Source organism: Pan troglodytes, chromosome 8, assembly GCF_028858775.2.
Source record: "Pan troglodytes isolate AG18354 chromosome 8, NHGRI_mPanTro3-v2.0_pri, whole genome shotgun sequence".
NCBI lineage: Eukaryota > Metazoa > Chordata > Mammalia > Primates > Hominidae > Pan > Pan troglodytes.
Window position 1 is genome coordinate 112585391 of NC_072406.2, and position 19827 is coordinate 112605217.

The 19827-nt window shown below is 47.0% G+C and overlaps 1 protein-coding gene across 1 annotated transcript in view; it reads right to left on the reverse strand.

Annotated features, from left to right (window-relative positions):
• Positions 1-2628: 2628 nt before the first annotated feature.
• SEC31B (SEC31 homolog B, COPII coat complex component) overlaps positions 2629-19827 on the reverse strand; it is a 32786-nt gene continuing 15587 nt past the window's right edge. The window contains 16 exon segments of the mRNA XM_063782072.1: positions 2629-3772; positions 4004-4075; positions 4861-4977; positions 5255-5401; positions 5708-5766; positions 6013-6327; positions 6710-6887; positions 11370-11531; positions 12244-12417; positions 13121-13266; positions 13653-13779; positions 14015-14193; positions 14691-14790; positions 15146-15244; positions 15510-15584; positions 18235-18465. Coding sequence (XP_063638142.1) covers positions 3593-3772; positions 4004-4075; positions 4861-4977; positions 5255-5401; positions 5708-5766; positions 6013-6327; positions 6710-6887; positions 11370-11531; positions 12244-12417; positions 13121-13266; positions 13653-13779; positions 14015-14193; positions 14691-14790; positions 15146-15244; positions 15510-15584; positions 18235-18465 — 2361 coding nt within the window. The 3' untranslated portion in view covers positions 2629-3592.

Here is a 19827-nt window from a genome sequence, read left to right on the forward strand (position 1 = left end):
CAGGATACCATCCTCCCTAAAGCCTCACTTCCCTGGTGGCCCAAGCAGTTATCTGGATTGAGGCTAAGCTGCCAAGGATTAGTAAATCATCTATTTAAATCTTCTAATACATTCACTCAATAGCCATGAGCTTGCTGCTTGTGGTACTTGAGTCTTCTGGTTTTATTCTCAGAGAGTACAGCAGGGACTTGTTTATGAAACAGAGCAAGACCTTGGGGAGGGAAGAACCAATCCCTGACAGACCCTCTGTAGCCCAAGGGGCTTCCCAGCCAGCTTCCTTGCCCTAGGACAGTCCCAGGTCTGGGGCTGGGCAGCTCTTCTAGAGCAGAACTGGTCAGATGCTAGACGACCTCAACCTTCCTCTCCCAGAGTAGGAGAAAGCAGTGTGGCTGGCTCCAGGTAACAAAAGCCAAGACTCTAGGGGCTCACCTGTAAGAGTCAAGGGTTCCCGTATTCCAAACTAAGGCAATGGCCAGGTCAGATCCCAAACCCTTGGCCTCACCCACACACCTTCTGGTCTTACCAACACTTACTGAGGAGAGAGTTTCCCCTTCCTGACTGGGGATACACTTCCTTTCAGGTGTTCTTAGTGCTTCATTTCCAGCTTTCTCAGCAAAAGGCCCTTCACGCCTTCCCTCTGCTTTTATCTGAACCTCCTGAATCTCCCAACTCACCTTTTCTCCTTAATCAAGAAGCAGCATATACTAACCTACCTGTCCCACTTTGCAGAATTACTTTATAATGTACACGAAGAAAGTTTGGCAAGGTAGCTAGAAAATTTAAAAGCACAATGTTGTAAAGTAAAGCTACATTCTCCAGGTCTCTTAGCATAAAAGCAGAACTATTGTGCTTCATATTTGGTAACTCCAGGTCAGCACTCTAAATACGTCATGCCGCCAGAACATTATTTCATAGGTTATTGTTTTATACCCCCAAATGGATACCAGATTCATTCCAGTTCTACCAAGAAAACACGACTGAGATGCCTTGGATCTGTATTGCTTTTCCCTTCCTTTTGCAATATCCACTTGTTCATTTGTTCATTCAACAAACACCAGAGTAGAGATAGTGGTGAACAACCACCATTGCTGCATCATGGAGTTTAAGTTCTCATCTTACACTCAATTGCCAGGGCCGTGGTCCCTTTACAAAGTAGACAACTCCAGAACTGGTGCTTGGGAAGACATCTTTGAGGTCAGCTAGTCAAACCTTTTGTGTTACAGATTTAAACTGATGCTGAGAAAGATGACTGGCTTCTTCCCCCAACTAGTAAGTTACTGTGGGGAGAGTGCAGAGCACAGGCCCCTTCCACCTCTTGTGTGCTCTTCAGGAGCCCATCTGTCTCAGCCAGAAGACAGAAACAGAGGGAGGTCCTGAGAAGTGACAAGGACATTGGTTGGGGTGGGCAAAACACTGTCTCCTTCCTGTCCCTGGCCTGTGAGCCTAAACACAGGCAGAGCTTTTTCTTTTTGAAAAGAATCGCAGCCTCAACTGGCCTTAGCAGCAGGTTAGGGCAAAGACAGAGACGGGGTCGTCTTCGGCGCTGGTGGTGCTGGCGGTGGTGGGAGGGGAGGGCAGGCCAGGGCACTCGCCTATTGTAGGTCTGGATTGGATGCTTCCACTCATTCATTTCCTTTTAATTAACCCGCATTCCTGGAGGAGAAATATTTATGTTGGCTCCCATAGAGGCAATCCTCAGACTGGAAAGAAGGGGGAAGAAAGCCTGTCTTAGCAAAACAATATCTCTAAAGAGCTCAAGAAGAGAAAATAGGAGAACAAAATGCCATTAAAATAGCCTTCTACCCCCACTGGAGTCAATGAAAACTTCATTTCACATGCTAATCCGCCACTCCGCCCCCTTGTCTTCTCACAACACCTTTTCCGAAAGTGTTTGGGAAAAGTCTTCGCAGTCAGTACACAGCTCCCTGCAGCTCAGACTTCTCCTTGTGTTAGTTCAGGGCCCCAAGTGGGGCTCTCGCTCCAGCAGCGGCTTTTTTCTCCCCCACTTTAATTTAAACAAAGACTTCGGAGTTCATCAACCTCCCACTGAAATTCACAGCTGCTGAACAAACTAATCCCCTCTCCCGGCCTTTCTTCCCTTCAATGGGCTCTTGGCTTCAAAGACACTTTGGGAAAGGACTTTGCTAGGGCTCACACTGCTTCATCAATAGAAGTTAGTGCAAGTATTATCTGAAGAGCAAGTGGCTTTACAAACAAATACTGCCTAACAATCCCTCCCTCCCAAACACACACACATCTAGCCCGCAGACATGATGGGATCTACAACAGGATTAGGGCTAGCATCCCCTGGCTTCACACCCAGTCCCTTTGTATAGCTGAGCTCAGCCCCGAAGTGGGGTGGGGAAAACCCTGGAACTGAACACCAGGCACGGATGAAGGGAGACAATCCCCCCACCCTCAACACACCCAGCAGAGTGACCACAAATGCTGCAAGGAGAGAACCTGATTCAGTGGGACTGGACACCTTCCTTTAACTTTCTTGATTTATCTCTCCCTAAGCCTCTCCCCTGCCTTACTAGGGTGCAGGAAGCAAGAATAAAGAGGACTAGAAAGGTAATGGCAAAATAGAACCCAGAGGAGGCAATGACTGGGAGATGACAGAGGAAACCAAATCGAAGCAGCTTTATTGCACCATTAAGTACATCACTGCATCATATACAGTGCCACAAATGCAAATCCAATCGGAGAAGGTAGCCCTGAGACATGTGGTGGCTGCGAGGGAGAAGGACCCCCAACCCTTGAGGAGCAGCGCTGGAAGAGAATCATTCCTTAATATGGCTCCAATTCCAGAACTGGGCTTTATCATCACAGAAGGAATGGCCTTGGGCTAAGGCTCCAACATAGGTGGAGTCAAGGGCAGTTCCCCATAGGCTGTGGTTCCCCTGCTCCTGTCTCACAGCCTAAGACAGCTTCCGGCAAAAGGCAGTTCATCCCTTTCACCTTCCATCCAACCTAGCCCACCCTTAATAATGCCGGCAGATGAGAAATTCCATTTTAACAGCGCCAAAGTTTCCTCTCTTGGTTCTGCTCAGCACCCATCCCTCACGTCCATGAGTTGTTCAAAGGGTGAACAGCAGTCAGCTCTACCCCAGACCCTGGGCTACAGAGAAATACGGACCTGGAAATACGAAGTCAGAGGCAGGGAAAAGGTAAGGGCAGGCTCATAAACCACAGAAGGGAGAAACAAAAGACCCACATGATGGTCACAGCAGAGGCAGGCTTAAAAGTAACAATCCTGTTCACCCTCTCAGAAGCCACTTAAATAGAAGATCCCTGGGGGAGAAGATATCCTGCCCCAGGTCCTTACAGAGTGTAGTATTAGGGAGAGTGAAGAACTGATTCTATGCCCTGCCTCCAGGCCTGAGAGTGTCTTGGACAGATCCTAGAAGGCCAGACATAAAGGAGTAAAAAGCAGGCACTCAGCTGGTTTGGAGCCAAGCCTACAGCATCACATACCTGGCAGCAAGGAAAAGAGTCGGGAAAAACAGAATCTGTTGCAGAAGTCCCCTCTTCTGCAGGGAGGAGTTATGTAACAGCAGAAGTGGCCTCCTAGCAAGAGAGGCTGCCTGGTTTAGACCAGCAGCTTATGAGCGATGATGAGGACAGCCTTCAGGATAGGCATGAAGCTGGACACCTTGCTGAAGCTGCTACAGCCCGCCACCTGGGCATGCACTGCGAGGCCCTGCTCAAAGCTTCCTGCATCCACACATTGGGCAACCTCATGGAGCCCAGCCACGACATGAGGTGAGAGCTGTGGAGGGAATGACCCTTAGGTTAGTGAGCCCAACCCAGCTCCTACCCTGGCAGCATGGAAGGGATAAGGGAAGACTTAAGTTCTGGGGCCCAGTCCAGACAAGATGCACGTATTTTGTGGGGAACCCAGGTCAGTGACACCTATGGGAAGAAAAGACACTGGGCTTCCTTTGGCCATGGTGATGGTGGAAGTGTAGGAGGCAGTGGGAGCACAGCTAGCTGTACTTACTGTCCCCTCACAGAGCTTCTCATATAGATACTCCAGACGCTGGGCTGCCTCTTCCAGCTTCCTTTTTGTCTTCTGCAGAGAAAGAAATGGATTCCAACCCCAGCCCCTAAGTCTAACACCACACAGGGCCCTAAAGAATCACACCATATTAGGCCGGGCATGGTGGCTCACGCCTGTAATCCCAGCACCTTGGGAGGCCAAGGCGGGTGGATCATGAGGTCAGGAGATGGAGACCATCCTGGCTGACACGGTGAAACCCCGTCTCCATTAAAAATACAAAAAATTAGCCGGGCATGGTGGTGGGCACCTGTAGTCCCAGCTACTTGGGAGGCTGAGGCGGGAGAATGGCTTGAACCCGGGAGGCAGAGCTTGCAGTGAGCCGAGATCGCGCCACTGCACTCCAGCCTGGGCGACAAAGCGAGACTCCATCTCAAAAAAAAAAAAAAAAAAAAAAAAAAAAAAAAAAAAAAAAAAAAAAATCACAGCATATTAGAGCTAGAATGGCTTCATTTCACAGAGGAGGGAATGAAGGCCCAAGAAGGGTAAGTGACTTGCTCAAGCCGACACAGCCAGCAGGGGAATGGCAGACTTCCTCACTCCTGGCTCTACCCTCCTTCCAGTACCCCTGCTGCCTTTAGGTCTCAATGCTGCTGGGTCCTACCACCAAGGAGCTGGACTTCAGACCAGACTCAAAAGTCTCTCCCCAGCTCCACATGGACGTCAATTAAGTACAAGATAGAGACAGCATGTCCAGGAGCAGTGAGAAGAGAGTCACACAAGGAACTGGTCCACAGCTGAGGGGTCCTGGAGCCAGCGAGGGGTGCGAGGAGGGCACTGTGAAGAAGGTTCAGACTTACTAAGTCAGTTGCAGACAGGGAGCAGCGTTGGAGAAGTGCCTCAAAGCTGCTCTTCAAGGACTGATGCTCTGGGGGCAGCTCCTTCCTTTCCATCTTCTCAGGTGGCAGGTGCTGAAGCTGCTGATAAAGAAGCAGGGAGAAAGGCCAGAGGGGCAAGCTGTCCTTCTCATGGCTTCCCTAAGGACTAGTCCCCAGTGACTCACAGTCACACTGTTCCCATTACAGCAGAGTTGAGGAGATGAGCAGCCTCCCTTTCTCTGCAGTAAGGACACCTGGTACCTGCCCCCAGTCTCCCTCAGCACATGCCTTGAGGAATGAGGCCCATCTACCATGACCTGCACCCAAGGAGGGCTGGAAGGTTTCCCAAGGGAGGGGAATACATTGTCCCTGTCACCTGCAGGCTGAGTTCTCCTGGAACTCCTGCGGGAGCATGACTCACACTGGAGACAGGGGGCTGTGAGGGAAGAATCCCTCGTAGCTCAGGGGTGAGGCTCATAACTGGAGCAGTAATTGGTGCTGGGGGCATAAATGTCTCTGGCAGCTAAAGAGACAGAAGGAAAGACACATGAGTCTAACCTGAGAGACTCCATGGCTCTGGTTTTGGGGAGTGGCAGGAATGACAGTGAACAAGGAGACAGAAGAGTGAGTGTGGGAAACTGGGAAGTGAGGAGACTGGTGTATGTGTGTAAGAGGGAAAGAGAAAGAAGAGGGTTCTGAGGAAAGAAGAGTAAGTGGGAGGAGGGCGGGGACAGTCTGAGAAGGGGAAGGACTGACCGAATCCTCTAAGGAATTAGAACGTGGTCATTGGTGAATGTGCGAGGGAGTGGGTAGGGAAAGATGCATTGACCTTGTTCCTCTGGAGGTTTCCCCTGGGGGCTGGGGCTTCTTTCCAGGAATCTTGAGGTCCTATAGGATAAAAAGATAGAGGTTTTTCGGCGCATAGTGAAAAACACTGGAAGTTTTTTATCTGAAGGCTGGAAGCATTCTTGGAGTTGGAGTTCACCATACCTCCCTTTGCAGACCATCTACACTCCCAGCCACCCTCCACCCAACAGGGCCCTAGCCCTCTGACTTGAGGAAAGACTCCCAAAGTAGTGAGACGGGCAGGGGAGGCAATAACCCAGAAGAGGGATCCATGGAAGGAAGACTGACCTGGGTGAGGAGTCAAGATGCCAGTGGTTGGGAGGACACTAGAGCATGGGGCACCTGGGTCCCCTGGAAGGTATGGCACAGGGAAGCTTGCAGGAGGGGCTGGGGTGTGGGAGACCATGCGGTCGGGACCTAGTGGTCTCAGAGGAAGCAGAGGGAACAGTCTAGGAGTCTCAGGCAGGGAGGTAGAGCCAGGTCGCATGATGCCTGGGCATGCCATGGGTAGAGGGGAACCAGGAAGAGGCCATGTCCCAGGGAATCCCACCGGGTTAGGAACTTGCACCCTTTGCCCTCCTAATAGCTGTGGCTGAGATGAAGCTGAAGTAGAACAGAAATAGGTCATTTGTCACTAAACTTCATTTCAGGAGCAACTCAGAGCCTATCAGGGAGAAACAGGATTGCAATAAAAAAAAATAAATGATTAATACATGTATATGGAAATCTATAATTTACAAAATACTTTTAACTATATTCCTTATTTGACCTTCAAAACAATCCCATAGCATTGAAATAAGCAACACAACACTTTGGTATATTGCCAAAGGTACGAAGCCCGTGATAGCATTAGGAATTCAGACTTCAACTTCCAAGCTCCTCTCACTAGACAGACATACAGCTTCCCAAATCCATGCTGGCCATGCCAATTGCTTTCCTGAGACCTCTGTGCTCTGCCCAGATAGATCTTCAGTGACTCACTCACCAGGCCTTACCCCAGGGCTCAAAGGCAAAGGCTGGATGGCCTGGGGCCCAGGTGCCCTGTAGTCACTTATATTCTGTGTCCTGGGACCCTGATAAGGGCTAGGATGGGAAGGTGCCAAGGGCATCGCTGGTGATGACTGAGGGGTGAAAACCCTTGGCCTTGGAGATGGAGTTGGGACCTATGAAGAGAAAAAAACATCAGCTCTTGGAAAGGAAAGAGAAAGGGAAATAACAGAAAACAGAAAAATAATAGGGAAAATTAATGAAACAAAAACTAGTTCTTTGAGGAAAAAAATCAATAAAATTGATAAACATCTAAAAACTGATAAAGATAAAAAGCAAGAAGATATAAATCATCATCAGAGATGAAACAGGGAATATTACAACAGACCCTGAAGCCATTAAAAATATAAACGAATACTACAGAAAACTTTACATTCATAAATCTGACAACTTATCAGAAATGGACCCATTCCTCAAGAACCATAAACTACCAAAACTCAGTCACAATGAAAGAAGATCTGGATAGTGCTATAACCATTAAAGAAACTGAGTTTGTAATTTAAAAGCTCCCAAAAAAGAAATCTCCAGGCCTAGATGGTTTCACTGGAGAATTTCACCAAACAGTCAAAGAATTAATGCAAAGTTTATGTAATCTCTTCCAGAAAATAGAAGGAACACTTCCTAACTAATTTCATGAGGCCAGTATTACCCTGATGCCAGCAACAGAAAAAGATAGCAGAAAATAAAACTACATATCAATATTTCTCATGAACTTAGACACAAAAATCCTCAACAAAATTTTAGCAAATCAAATACTGTATATAAAAAATAATATTCCACAAGAAAGTGGGATTGATTCCAGGTCATACAAAGCTGATCCAATATATTTAAAAACCAATCAATTTAATCCCCTATACCAACAAACTAAAGAATGAAAATAACATGATGACAGAAATGATGCAGAAAAAACATTTGACAAAATTCAACACCGATTCATGATCTAGTACACAAGGTGTTATGGTCTGAATATGCTCCCCAAAGTCATGTGTTGAAAACTGAATCCTCAATGCAACAGTGTTGGGAAAGCGGGACTTTTTGGAAGTGTTTAGGTCATGAGGGCTCTGCCCTCATTAATGGATTAATTCCACTACAAAAATGACTTGCAGGAGTGGGTTTGCTTTCTCTTGCACATCTGCTATCTGCCATGTGAGAACACAGCAGCAAGGCACCATCTTGGAACTAGAGGGTGGAACCGTACCTGCTGGAACCATACCTGCTGGTGCCTTGATCGTGGACTCCAGAACCATAAGAAATAAATTTCTGTTCTTTATAAATTTCCCAGTCTGTGGTATTCTGTTATAGTGGCACAAAATGGATTAAGACACAAGGAATAGAGGGAAATGTCCTTGGTCTCATAAAGAGCATCTGTGAAAAACCTAAAGCTAACATCATGCTTAATGCTGAAATATTGAATGTTTTTCCTCTAAGACTGGAAACAAGGCAAGAACATTCATGTTCACTATTTATTTATTTTTTTTTGAGACAGAGTTTCGCTCTTGGTGCCCAGGCTGGAGTGCAATGGCACAATCTCAGCTCACTGCAACCTCCACCTCCCGGGTTCAAGTGACTCTCCAGCCTTGCCTCCTGAGTAGCTGGGATTACAGGCATGTGCCACCATGCCTGGTTAATTTTATATTTTTAGTAGAGATGGGGTCTCACCATGTTGGCCGGGCTGGTCTCAACTCCTCACCTTAGGTGATCCACCCACCTCAGTTTCCCAAAGTGCTGGGATTACAGGTATGAGCCACCACGCCTGGCTTATGTTCACTATTCTTATTTAACAGAGACTGGAAGTCCTAGTCACTACAATAAGGCATAAGAAAGAAATTAAATGCATATAGATTGAAAAGAAAGAAAACTATCTATTTGCAGATTTGCAGACAGCATGACTGTCTAATAGAAAACCCCATGTAATCCACAAAAAACTTCTATAACTATTCGGGAAAGTCACAGGATATAACCAGATCAACACATAAAAATCAACTGCATTTCTATATACTCACAATGAACAAGTAGAAACCAAGAAATTTGATTTTAAACTGCTGAAGAAAAAAATTAAATACTTAGTAGGCATGAGCTGACAGGTGATATAAGAAAATTAAATACTTAAGTATGAATTGGACAAAATATGTACAGGATTGGTGTGACAAAAATTATAAAACGCTGATGGAGAAACATGCCACATTCATGGACTTAAAGACTGAACCTAGTAAAGATTTCAGTTAGGAACTTGTATTTGAATACTCATAGCAGTGTTACTCATAATACCCCAAATTGGAAACTATCCAAAGGTCCTTCAAAGTTTGAATGGCTAAAAAAATTAAAACTGGGGCCGGGCGCGGTGGCTCATGCCTATAATCCCAGCGCTTTGGGAGGCCGAGGCGGGCGGATCACGAGGTCGGGAGATCAAGACCATCCTGGCTAACATGGTGAAACCCCATCTCCACTAAAAATACAAAAAATTATCCGGGTGTGGTGGCGGGCGCCTGTAGTACCAGCTACTTGGGAGGCTGAGGCAGGAGAATGGCGTGAACCCGGGAGGCAGAGCTTGCAGTGAGCCAAGATCGCGCCACTGCACTCCAGCCTGGGCAACAAAGCGAGACTCCATCTCAAAAAAAAAAAAAAAAAGTTAAAACCATGGTACATTCACACCATGGAATACTACTCTGCAATAAGAATGAGTGAACTACTGGTACACAGAACAACTTGAATGAACCTCAAAGAAGTTATGCTAAGGGAGAAGAGCCAATCTCAAAAGAATACATGTTGCCATCATTCTATTTAAGTAACAATCATTAAATAACAATTATAGAGCTGGAGAACATATTGGTGAAGCCAAGGATGAGGGAGGCAGAATAAGTGCAGCTATAAAAGAGGTAACACAAGAGAGTCTTGTGGTGATGGTAAAATTGAGTATCTTGATTTTGGTGGTGGTTACACACCACAATGTGACAAAACTGCATAAACACACACATAACAATATGTGAAACTGGTGGAGACTGAATCTGAAATCTGAATCCATGGATTGTACTAATGGCAATTTCTTGGTTTTGATAGTGTACTGTGGTTGTGTGAGATGCCGACACGGGGCGGGGTGTTGCTGGGATGCAGGAGACATCCCAATACATTTCTTGGCCACCTCCTGTGAATCTATGGTTATTTTTAAATGAAAAGAGACGGGGAGAGGGAGAGAGAGAGGAGAGGAGGGGAAGGGGAAAAGGGGAGACAAGTGAGAGAGAAAAGGGAGGGAAAAAAGAAAAGGAATTAGGGTGGGGATCGAAGGTGGGACAAGATGAGCCATCAGAGTTTCTGCCTGGTAACTGTATCCAAATCTCCCTGGATTCTGTTCTCCGGCAGCTCTAGCAAGCTTCTGGCCTCACATCTTAACAGTATCCAATCCCCCGGGCACTCTGGCCAGAACTTCTTTCCTCTCCCTCAGTCCCCCCAACCACACACACACCTCTCCAAACTATCAGCAATTCTGTCAGTTCTATCTACTAAGTACTAAGTATTTCAAATCCAACCTCACTGGCTAGCTTTAGTTATTTCATGTCTTCATCATCCCTTACTATAGCCTAACTCCCTCCAGCCTGGCCCTTCCTAACATACAGCTAATTATGTCACTCTTCCAAAAACTGTTCAATAGCTCCTCCCTGTCAAGTTTAAGTTCTTTAGCACACAATGCTAGGTCCTTAGTGATCTAACTCCTACCTGTTGTTCCAGCTTCATCTAACTTCACAGCCACAAATACCTGTGTTGCAGCCCCAATTAAATAATAGTAATTCTCAAAAGGCTTCGGCTTACTCTTGCTTCAGTGCCTTTGTACATGCTATTCTCTGTGCCTGAAACAGTCTTCACTTGCTCATTCCTTTGCCTAAAAACTTTTAATCTTTGAAACTCTGATCAAACATCCGACTTATTCTGAAACACTCCCTGGACTGCCCCCACAACCTCACCATACAGAGTAAACTACTTTCATCTGTGTGATCTTATAGCCCCTTGCCATACCCCAGTCATGGTATTTATGAATTTTACTGTAGCTATTTTTTTTTTTTTTTGAGACGGAGTCTCGCTCCGTTGCCAGGCTGGAGTGCAGTGGTATGATCTGGGCTCACTTCAACCTCCACCTCCCAGGTTCAAGTGATACTCCTGCCTCAGCCTCTCGAGTAGCTGGGACTACAGGCGCGTGCCACCATGCCCAGATCATTATTTTGTATTTTCAGTAGAGATGGGGTTTCACCATGTTGGCTAGGATGGTCTCGAACTCCAAACCTCATGATCTGCCCGCTTTGGCCTCCCAAAGTGCTGGGATTATAGGCGTGAGCCACAACGCCAGGCCTACTGTAGCTATTTTTTACATATCTATCTTTCCACTAGACTATGAGCTACTTGAGGGCAAGTATCACGATTTTTGCACCTTTGTGTCCTAAGAGCCTAGTAGTTCAATAAACAGTTATTTATTATAAAAAGAACTGAATCTATGTTCTATGGAAGTTGGGAATTTTCATCAGTTTTGTTCACAATATATTCCAAGTGCCCAGAACCATGCTTGGCACGTATTATTGAATGAACAAATGAATGAACAAACGAGGTCTTACCTGGTGAGAAGGCTGGGATCCCAATCTGTAAGACGATGTCTCTTTAGAGTGGAGGGTAGCTCCCACAACAATCCGGGGGAAGGGGAAAGGGGGAGACTGTTGGCCCAAGACAGCAGAACCTTGAGCATGAAAAAGTCGATCTCTTAGCTGCTGAACTGGTGGCTATAAGTTTTAATGAGGAAGAGCTGTGTCAAGAAATTAAAACAACCAAGGCCCCAGGTAGCAGTCAAATTTCAGCTGACCCTCTACACCAAGCTTGTCCAACCTGTGTTATTTTGTTGTTGTTGTTGTTGTTGTTCTGTTTTGTTTTGTTTTAGGCTTTTAGCAGCCTGAAGCCATGGTTTTTGGTTTGTCTCTAGTGATAAGTGGAAAACAGGGATGAGGAAGGGGCTTTACTGGCCCAACCAGAAACAGAAACTAAGCACCCACGACTGTATTCTGACCCTTGGACACCCCCGCTCTATACTCTAGCCCCCTTAGAGATGACTCAAGGTTCCTGAATCCCTGCCAAACACTTGCATGCCTCCCTCCTTGCTATTCTTTCTGCTTAGAATGTTCTATATCTGCTGGTAAGCTACTTCTCTTTGAAGGTCCAGCTCAGCTGTTTTAACCATTGGGAAGCCTTCCTTGACTTCTCCAGGCAAAAATCAGTCCCTTCCCTGGACTCCCACAGTGCTCAGTATAAGCTTCTGTTATGGCACTATAAGTCATCAACATCTGATCTTCCCCCAGTAGATTGTGAGGTGCTTAAGGGATTCCATCTTATCTATCCTAGGAGCTTCAGCATTAGCATAGTGCCTGGAATATGGAAGTGCTCAATCAATGTTAGATGACTGAATGAAATGGTTTGCTCTCTCCACATGGCCCCACTTACCTGAGCACAGTCACTGGGTAGAAAGCTCATGGCAGTGGCCAGGCTGCCCTGGGCTGCCAGGAGGTTGGCATACTGAGTGACCCTGTAGGTTGTGGCAGGGCCTGGGCTCACCCCATGAGGACCCCGCAGTTGCTCCAAGCTCCTGTTAAGAACCATCACCTTCTCCATCAGGTCCTGTAAGGACAAGGATGAGGGTGGTAAGACTTCAATGAGGCATATCCTGCTCTCTAAGTCCACACAGCTCATTCAGGGATCTCCCACTATGGGTAGAGATGAGGGCACCTGGCCATACCTAGGTGAAGGCAGCAGATGATGACATGTAAGAACTGTGACAGAGAAGGGCCACCTGGCCTCACCTCCCAAGCTGTTAGGATTGGATTTAACTGGACCCATCTGGGTCTTAGATTTTTGTACATCTCTACCTCTTCCTTTTGCTTTTTTACCCTTTCTGCTTATACATCACCAACCACAGACTCTGTCATACTAATTGTTTCATGTGCAACTTTTGTCTCTCCATGAGTCTGTGACCCCCACTTTCTATGGTCACCCACAGAACACCTGGCAGTTTAGATCCACAGAACTTTCCACAGTAGCTAATAGAAGGGCCAAGCCACAATTACTCAAGTACTGAATACATCTGTAAAACCAAACCTGAAATAGGAAAAAAATTATGAAGACTAACACTGAAGCAGCTGCTGCTTAGTCTTCTCTGAGGGAAGAGGAGAAGATCCCAGACATTCAGGACCTTTCGCTCCTCCCTAACACCGTGGTTCCAGCCTGTCCCAGAAGATTCGCCTCTGCTAGCTCTGCACATCTCCACCACTAGCCTCCTAAGGGCCTGGTGTGGAGTGGCCAGTACCCTGCAGAGAAGGGGTACCTGCAGAGCCATGGGGGACAAAGCCTGGTGGCATTTTGCCCAGCACTCCACCAGCCGCTCCACACTCCCTGAGCACACATAACAGAGTCTGGCTTCGGAGGTTAGTGCCCTGCTGCCCTCCTGTTCCATGCGAGTTCCCAGCATGTCTGCAGAGAGAGGGAAATTTCATTAATGGCACAGCTGCCCTGTGTGCCTCTCCTTCTCCTGTTTGGAAACAGGGAGAGGACCATGAGCCTGGGACAAGTAGCTGCAGTTTAAGACAACACTGAGACTCACCTTGCTGTACAGAGAAGGGGAAAGTTCTCACATCATGGTGTGACAAGACAAGGTAAAACAGGACAACAAAGGATCCCCTCTGAAAGTAGGGGCATGCACTGTGGTCCCTGCCTCCTGGCTGAGCCAGATTCTAGCCCTGACAACATTGCCTGGCCTCCCACAGCTCAGTCTGCTCCTCCACCTCCCTCCTGCATGCATCCTTTGACTCCATGCTGGAGTCACACCATTTCATCCTGAAGCCTGGGACCACACCTACCACAGAGCTCGGGAAATTTCTCTGTGCCTGAGTATGTCAGTAGCAAAGCCAGTGCCTCTCTCCAGTTCTTCAGGCTACAGGTACACACCACATCCTTCCAATTCTTTTGCACAACACAGGCTAGAAGCTGTAATGGGCAGAGAGGGAAAGAGGCCATCAGCCATCCATCCAGCATAGGCAGCAGGATTCCTGCACAGGCCTCCTGTTAGAGCACTGAGTAGGGGCAAGGGATGAGGTGGGGGTGGTTAGAGTAGAAAGAGAGAGGCAGGCAGATACTCAAACATGGGTCCCAAGGTGTGGGTATCCACCTCACAAGGTCCAAGTAATCCCCTCCCTTCTTCTCCTGCATGATGGGCAGTTACCGAGGAGATTTTGGTTTTCTTCTTGGCCAAGTAGCGCTCCTGTGTTTGCTTCAGCAGATCTGTACCCCCAGCCTGGGCCAGGATAATGGCATCAGCAAAGCGCTCCTCCTTCAGACACAGCTCCACGGCCGGACCCAGTTCCCCAAGGAGGAGAGCCTGGCTTAGGAGTCCATCAATATCTGCAGGCAGAAGCATCCCCTGTGCATTAGTTGCTCTCAAACCCCAACTTCCTGCCCCCTGCAGGGCCCACAGCACACCCTCTATATCTCTATATCACTCAGTGTGCTTGGCTCCAAACTAAATCCTCAAGTTTCACTCCTTGGCAATAAAATGTATTTTGGTGCCCAGGTCTAAAGACAGGGCCCAAGACAAGGGAGGGAACTGATGTGGCAGTAGCACAGTGTGAGGTGTGCTTGATCACAGTGGGCAGGGCCACAGTCCTTTCAGCAAGAAGGATAGAAGAAAATCTGTTGGTAGAAGGCCTTCCATAGGAAGGACGTATCCATGAAAATCTACAACCAGAGAGAGCTCTAACTGGTAAGCGACTCACTCAGCATTTGAGATGGTGGGAGGAAGGCACGAGGCAGGGGACAAGAAGGGAATGTCTCAAGTCCAAAACCTCCGTGCCCACCTAGTCCTAAGCAGAGACTCTCTCTCTCCCTCAGGGTCAGGGTACCTTTTGTGATGGGGATCTCCCAAGGAGTCATGTTCTGAGGGACCAGTTCATCAAAGAAGGCTGAGGAAGCAGAGGCTTCCTTTGTGGTGTGTTTGGAGGCCTGTATGAGGAAGGACAGAGGTGACTACTTAGGGATGAACCCAAGACAGACAGAGAGCTGGCTTAGTAGCCCTGAGAGCTCTACTATTTGGCCGTTAATGGGTAAAACTAAAAAAATAGCCAGGTAAGGTTTGGGGAGGGCCATAGTTTATGGTTAAGACACAGCTCTCCACTCCCAGCCCAAAAGCTTAGGAACTCTGTGTCTCACTCTGGTTCTAAGAGAGTGAGGAGTCTGAAGACTTCTACAGACGCTAAACACTTACAGACAGCAAAGAAAAGGGCCAGGAAGGGAAAGATGCCCAAAAGGCAGGTTTCCTGTGTTACCATAGGTCAGGCTGACTGGACTCCTACCACACCTGGCTGCAGAAGGCCTGTTGTCTGTCACTGTTGAGGTCATTTCCCTTGGGCTGAGGACTCTCACCTAGCCCCACGTCACTCTTCAACCATGTGGCCACCTGCAGGGAGAGACCTCTGAAAACCGCTCTTTCAAGCGTAAGATCAAATAAGCATTATCCTCTTTTCCTATCTCCATACCCCACCAACTGTACTCTCTAAGATCCCTGATCTATTTTTTTCTGAGAAAAAAACAAACTCCAGGATGTAAAATGCTCACATATACAATAATAAGGCCAGGAAGAGGTATTCTGAGGTGGTTTACTCTGGCAACATTCTCTTCTTCTCTTCAACAAGTACATGTTTCTGATGTGAAAAGCAGCTTACCTTCTTCTGAAGCTCATCTTTACTGTATCCTAAAAGCTTTAGGAATTTCATTCTGGAGTCTTGCTCTAAGGTCACCTAAGAAACCACACAACACAGAAAAGATTCCATTAAATGAACATAAATGACGCTCTTCCTACAACAAGCTGGGTATCTGTGCCAGTATACCCAATATAGTTCTTTGTACTACTAGAAGTGCCCTCGGCAGTCCAATGCCATCTCTTTTTCCTCCCTGGATCTGACTTACTGATGGGCTATCGGCAGTGTTAACATAGCCCCCTGCCCTTTGCGCATGAGAATTTGACCTTTCATTGACTTCCTAGCTCTGTTACCCTGGTAGTCTGGTGAGAGTAAAATGTCAGCTGTTCCTAGGCAATATGCTTGTGATTGGTAACTTGCATCTGGACTGGAACTATGTAACCTAGAAATAATTAATGTGAACAACATGCTATGCATTTCCCTGATTGCAGTGGCTCTTGTAACTGGACAGATTCCTTGCAGGGACTCTGGAAGCTATGCTTTTAGAATTGGTACAAGAGATATTGGCTCTTGTGGGCAAGAAGCTTCTAAGTCAGGGCAACTTACATACCTGCCTGATGTATAGTCTCATCTCCTTGCACCTGAGCTGTCTCTGGGGGGCTGAAGAAGAGAACTCTGAATTACTGCATGACTGCTGAAAGGGCTCCCACAGAAGACACCTGCCTGATGCTACCCTGCTGTGGTCCCTATCCCGTATCCTTCCGAGGAGACTGCTGCTAAGTGTAGCCTACAGTAGTCTTGTGAGTCTAAATGTTTCTTTTCTTTTTTTTTTTTTAGACAGACTCTCACTGTCTCGACCAGGCTGGAGTACAGTGGCGCCATGTCGGCTCACTGCAACCTCCACCCTCAGGGTTCAAGTGATTCTCCTGTCTCAGCCTCCTGACTAGCTGGAATTACAGGCGCCCTCAACCACGCCCCAGCTAATTTTTTGTATTTTTAGTAGAGACAGGGTTTCACCATGTTGGCCAGGGTGGTCTCGAACTCCTGACCCCAGCTGATCCACCCACCTCAGCCTCCCAAATTGCTGGGATTACAGGCGTGAGCCACCGCACCCAGCCTTGTGAGTCTAAATGTTTCTTTGAGAAGACCTCTGGTAGAAGTTGCACAGGTACAATAAACAAAGTCAGCTTCCCACTCAATGTCCCAAATACCAAGGAGCAAACCTTTCTGAAGCCCCCGTAATCTTGGTTAGCTGTCCCAGGCCCTTAATTTATTCTACACTGAAACATGATTTCTAACCATACCTTTCTCATAGTCTCTCTGGGCACCCTTCTCCTTCCATGCCCTTCCCTTGGAAATGTTCACCACACCCAACCAGGAACCATCATGATGGACAGCTCTTGGGTAGCTTTTAAACCAGAATGCCTGGCCAGGCGCGGTGGCTCACGCCTATAATGCCAGCACTTTGGGAGGCTGAGGTGGGTGGATCACCTGAGTTCAGGAGTTCGAGACTAGCCTGGCCAACATGGTGAAACCCTGTCTCTATTACAAAAAAAATACAAAAAAAAACAAAAACCCCCGTCTCTAAAAAAAATACAGGCGTGGTGGCAGGTGCCTGTAATCCCAGCTATTTAGGAGGCTGAGGCAGGAGAACTGCTTGAACCCGGGAGGCAGAAGTTGCAGTAAGCCAAGATCATGCCATTGTACTCCAGCCTGAGCGACAAGAGTGAAACTCTGTCTCAAAAAAACAAAAACAAAAAAACCCAGAATGCCCTGTCCTATAGGTTCCTCTGTCCTATAGGTACCACTGTCTCCTCTGTTTAGCGGAGTAAAGGCTGAACTCCTGACCACTCCCTCTCTTTCCCATCTCACCATTCCTGGAACTTGTATCCTGCTTATGACAAAAGCATCATTTCTTATTCTTTTCTTCCCACATCATTCTCTGGCTTCACTGTATAGTCAAGATCTTTCTCAAATCCTCTTTCTCTAACTTCCTGATGTCCACCTTCATAAAGCTCTACTATGCCTAAAGCTCAAATTTCAAGTCCCTCTCAGATGCCCTGGTACAGGCCCAATCCTTTTTGCTTTCTTCTAAACAATTCCAAAAATTTGCACAATCATCCCACTGACTGACCAGTCAGCTACTTCCCTTTCTTCCTTCAGATCTCTCACTTGCTCATTTCCTTTGATAGGTATAGTACTCCTCCTGGTGTCACAGGAAACTTGAAATTAAATGAGAACTGGAACTGAACCCATGCCTCCAGTGTACAGTGGCACCTGAACCCTAGGACCCACTCCAAGGACTTGCCTTGGGTTACTTGAAACCAACTCAAAGACTTCTTATGACAATATGTCCTTCTAACTAATGTTTTTCCTTTCTCCTCTTTTTCTCTTTCCTCCCTTTTTTCTTCCTTCCCATTACCTTATCTGCCCTTTGGCATGATACCGTGAAGGTCTTTGCCTTGGCCCTGGTAAAGTACCTAGGACATCAGCCATAGTAGCAACAAAGGAAAACATCTCGTGTATTCCCCATCTTTCCTAGCCTCTTCCCAAATGGCCTTTGAGCCTCTGGTAAAGGGTGAACGTTTTGTGTCCAGATGGTGGGTATAGTGTGGGGGAAAAACTAATGGGAGTTAAGGCCTCTGTAATCTGGGTCCCAGTGTGCTTGTGCTTCTCCTGCAGTTGACAGAGGTTGGAGTTCCAGGCTTTGGGGAGACACTTCTGAGCAGCTAGCCTTCAGGCTTCCCACCTTCAGGAACTGCCACAGCATCTTTTCACTTTGCAGTAAAGCTTGCTGGCTCTTGTTCTGACAGTAATTCAGTAGATTTCCTGATCCCAAGGCCTCCTGCAGCTCAGCTGATCGCATCAGGAATTCAGATTCTGTGGTGACTTGACTGATGAAGACTAGGTGGGGGCAAGGCTGTGGCACCAGATGGGCAGGGGTGCTGGGGAGGCCAAAAGTAACCAGCTTCCCTCCAAACTGGTGAGGAAAAGCAAGAAGGGTAAAGGTTATACCTTCAAGTCAAAAAGTAACACTAAGTCAGATTCACAGAGAAGGCTATCTAATGGCTGACCCTAGGCTAGGAAATAAATAAAATAAGAGAGTTCCTGGGGGGTGGAAAAGGATCAGGAATTTAGTATTGAATTCGTCTCCCTACCAAAACCACTTCTGCACTCTTAGGACCACCCACTTCAAACTTCACCACACAATACTCACCTTCTGCTAACCTGTCCTGGTACCACCATTCTCCCAGTCACCTGGGCTAAATACCTCAGCATTAGCAAAGTCTTCATACCCCCTATAGCCAAGCAACGACAAAGTCCTACCTATTCTTGTTCACTGTCTTTCATGCAGGTCCCCTCCATCCCATTCCCAGTGCCAGTACCCCCAGATTACTAAAATAGTTTGCTAGCCTTCTGTTCTTTTCCCTCCTCTAATTAAGCCTTAGACTATCCCTCTATTGCTTGTACCAACCTGCTGCTATTCAGGAGCCTGTGTGGTTTCACAAGGCCACAGGAAAGAGCTTAAGCTCCCCTTCCTGCAGTGCACAAACCTCTGCAAAATCAGGGCCAAACCTATCTTTCCCAGCATCTCTCTCCCTGCTTGTTTATTATAATTGCTCCACATCCCTAAAATGCCTGGTGTGTTCCTGCTTCTGTGCCTTTACCCACAACACCCCCACCTGGAGTATCCGTCTCACCAAATTAGATGCCTTATATAAAGCATCTGGCACAAAACAGGACCTTAGAAAAACCCTTTTTACTCCAGCAGTTCTCAACATTGGCTGCATATTAAAACCACATGGAGAACAATCCAGACTTGCCAGGCCACACCCCAGACAATACAATCAGAAACTCTGGGGGTGGGACTAGGCATCAGTATTTTTTGAATTATTCAGGTTATTCCAATGTGTATCCAAGGCTGACAACTTTTTTTTTTTTTTTGAGATAGAGTTTTGCTCTTGTTGCCCAGGCTGGAGTATAATGGCGCAATCTCGGCTCACCGTAACCTCCGCCTCCCAGGTTCACTCGATTCTCCTGCCTCAGCCTCCCAAGTAGCTGGGATTACAGGTATGCACCACCACGCCTGGCTAATTTTGTATTTTTAGTAGAGACAGGGGTTTCTCCATGTTGGTCAGGCTGGTCTCGAACTCCCCGACCTCAGGTGATCCACCTGCCTCGGCCTCCCAAAGTGCTGGGATTACAGGAGTAAGCCACCAGCGCCTGGCCGACAACTTTTTTTTTTTTTAATTTTTACTTTAGGTTAAAAAAATTCCAATGCAGTAAATGTCCATGTTTGTTATATGGTAAACTTGTGTCATGGGGGTTTGTTGTACAGATT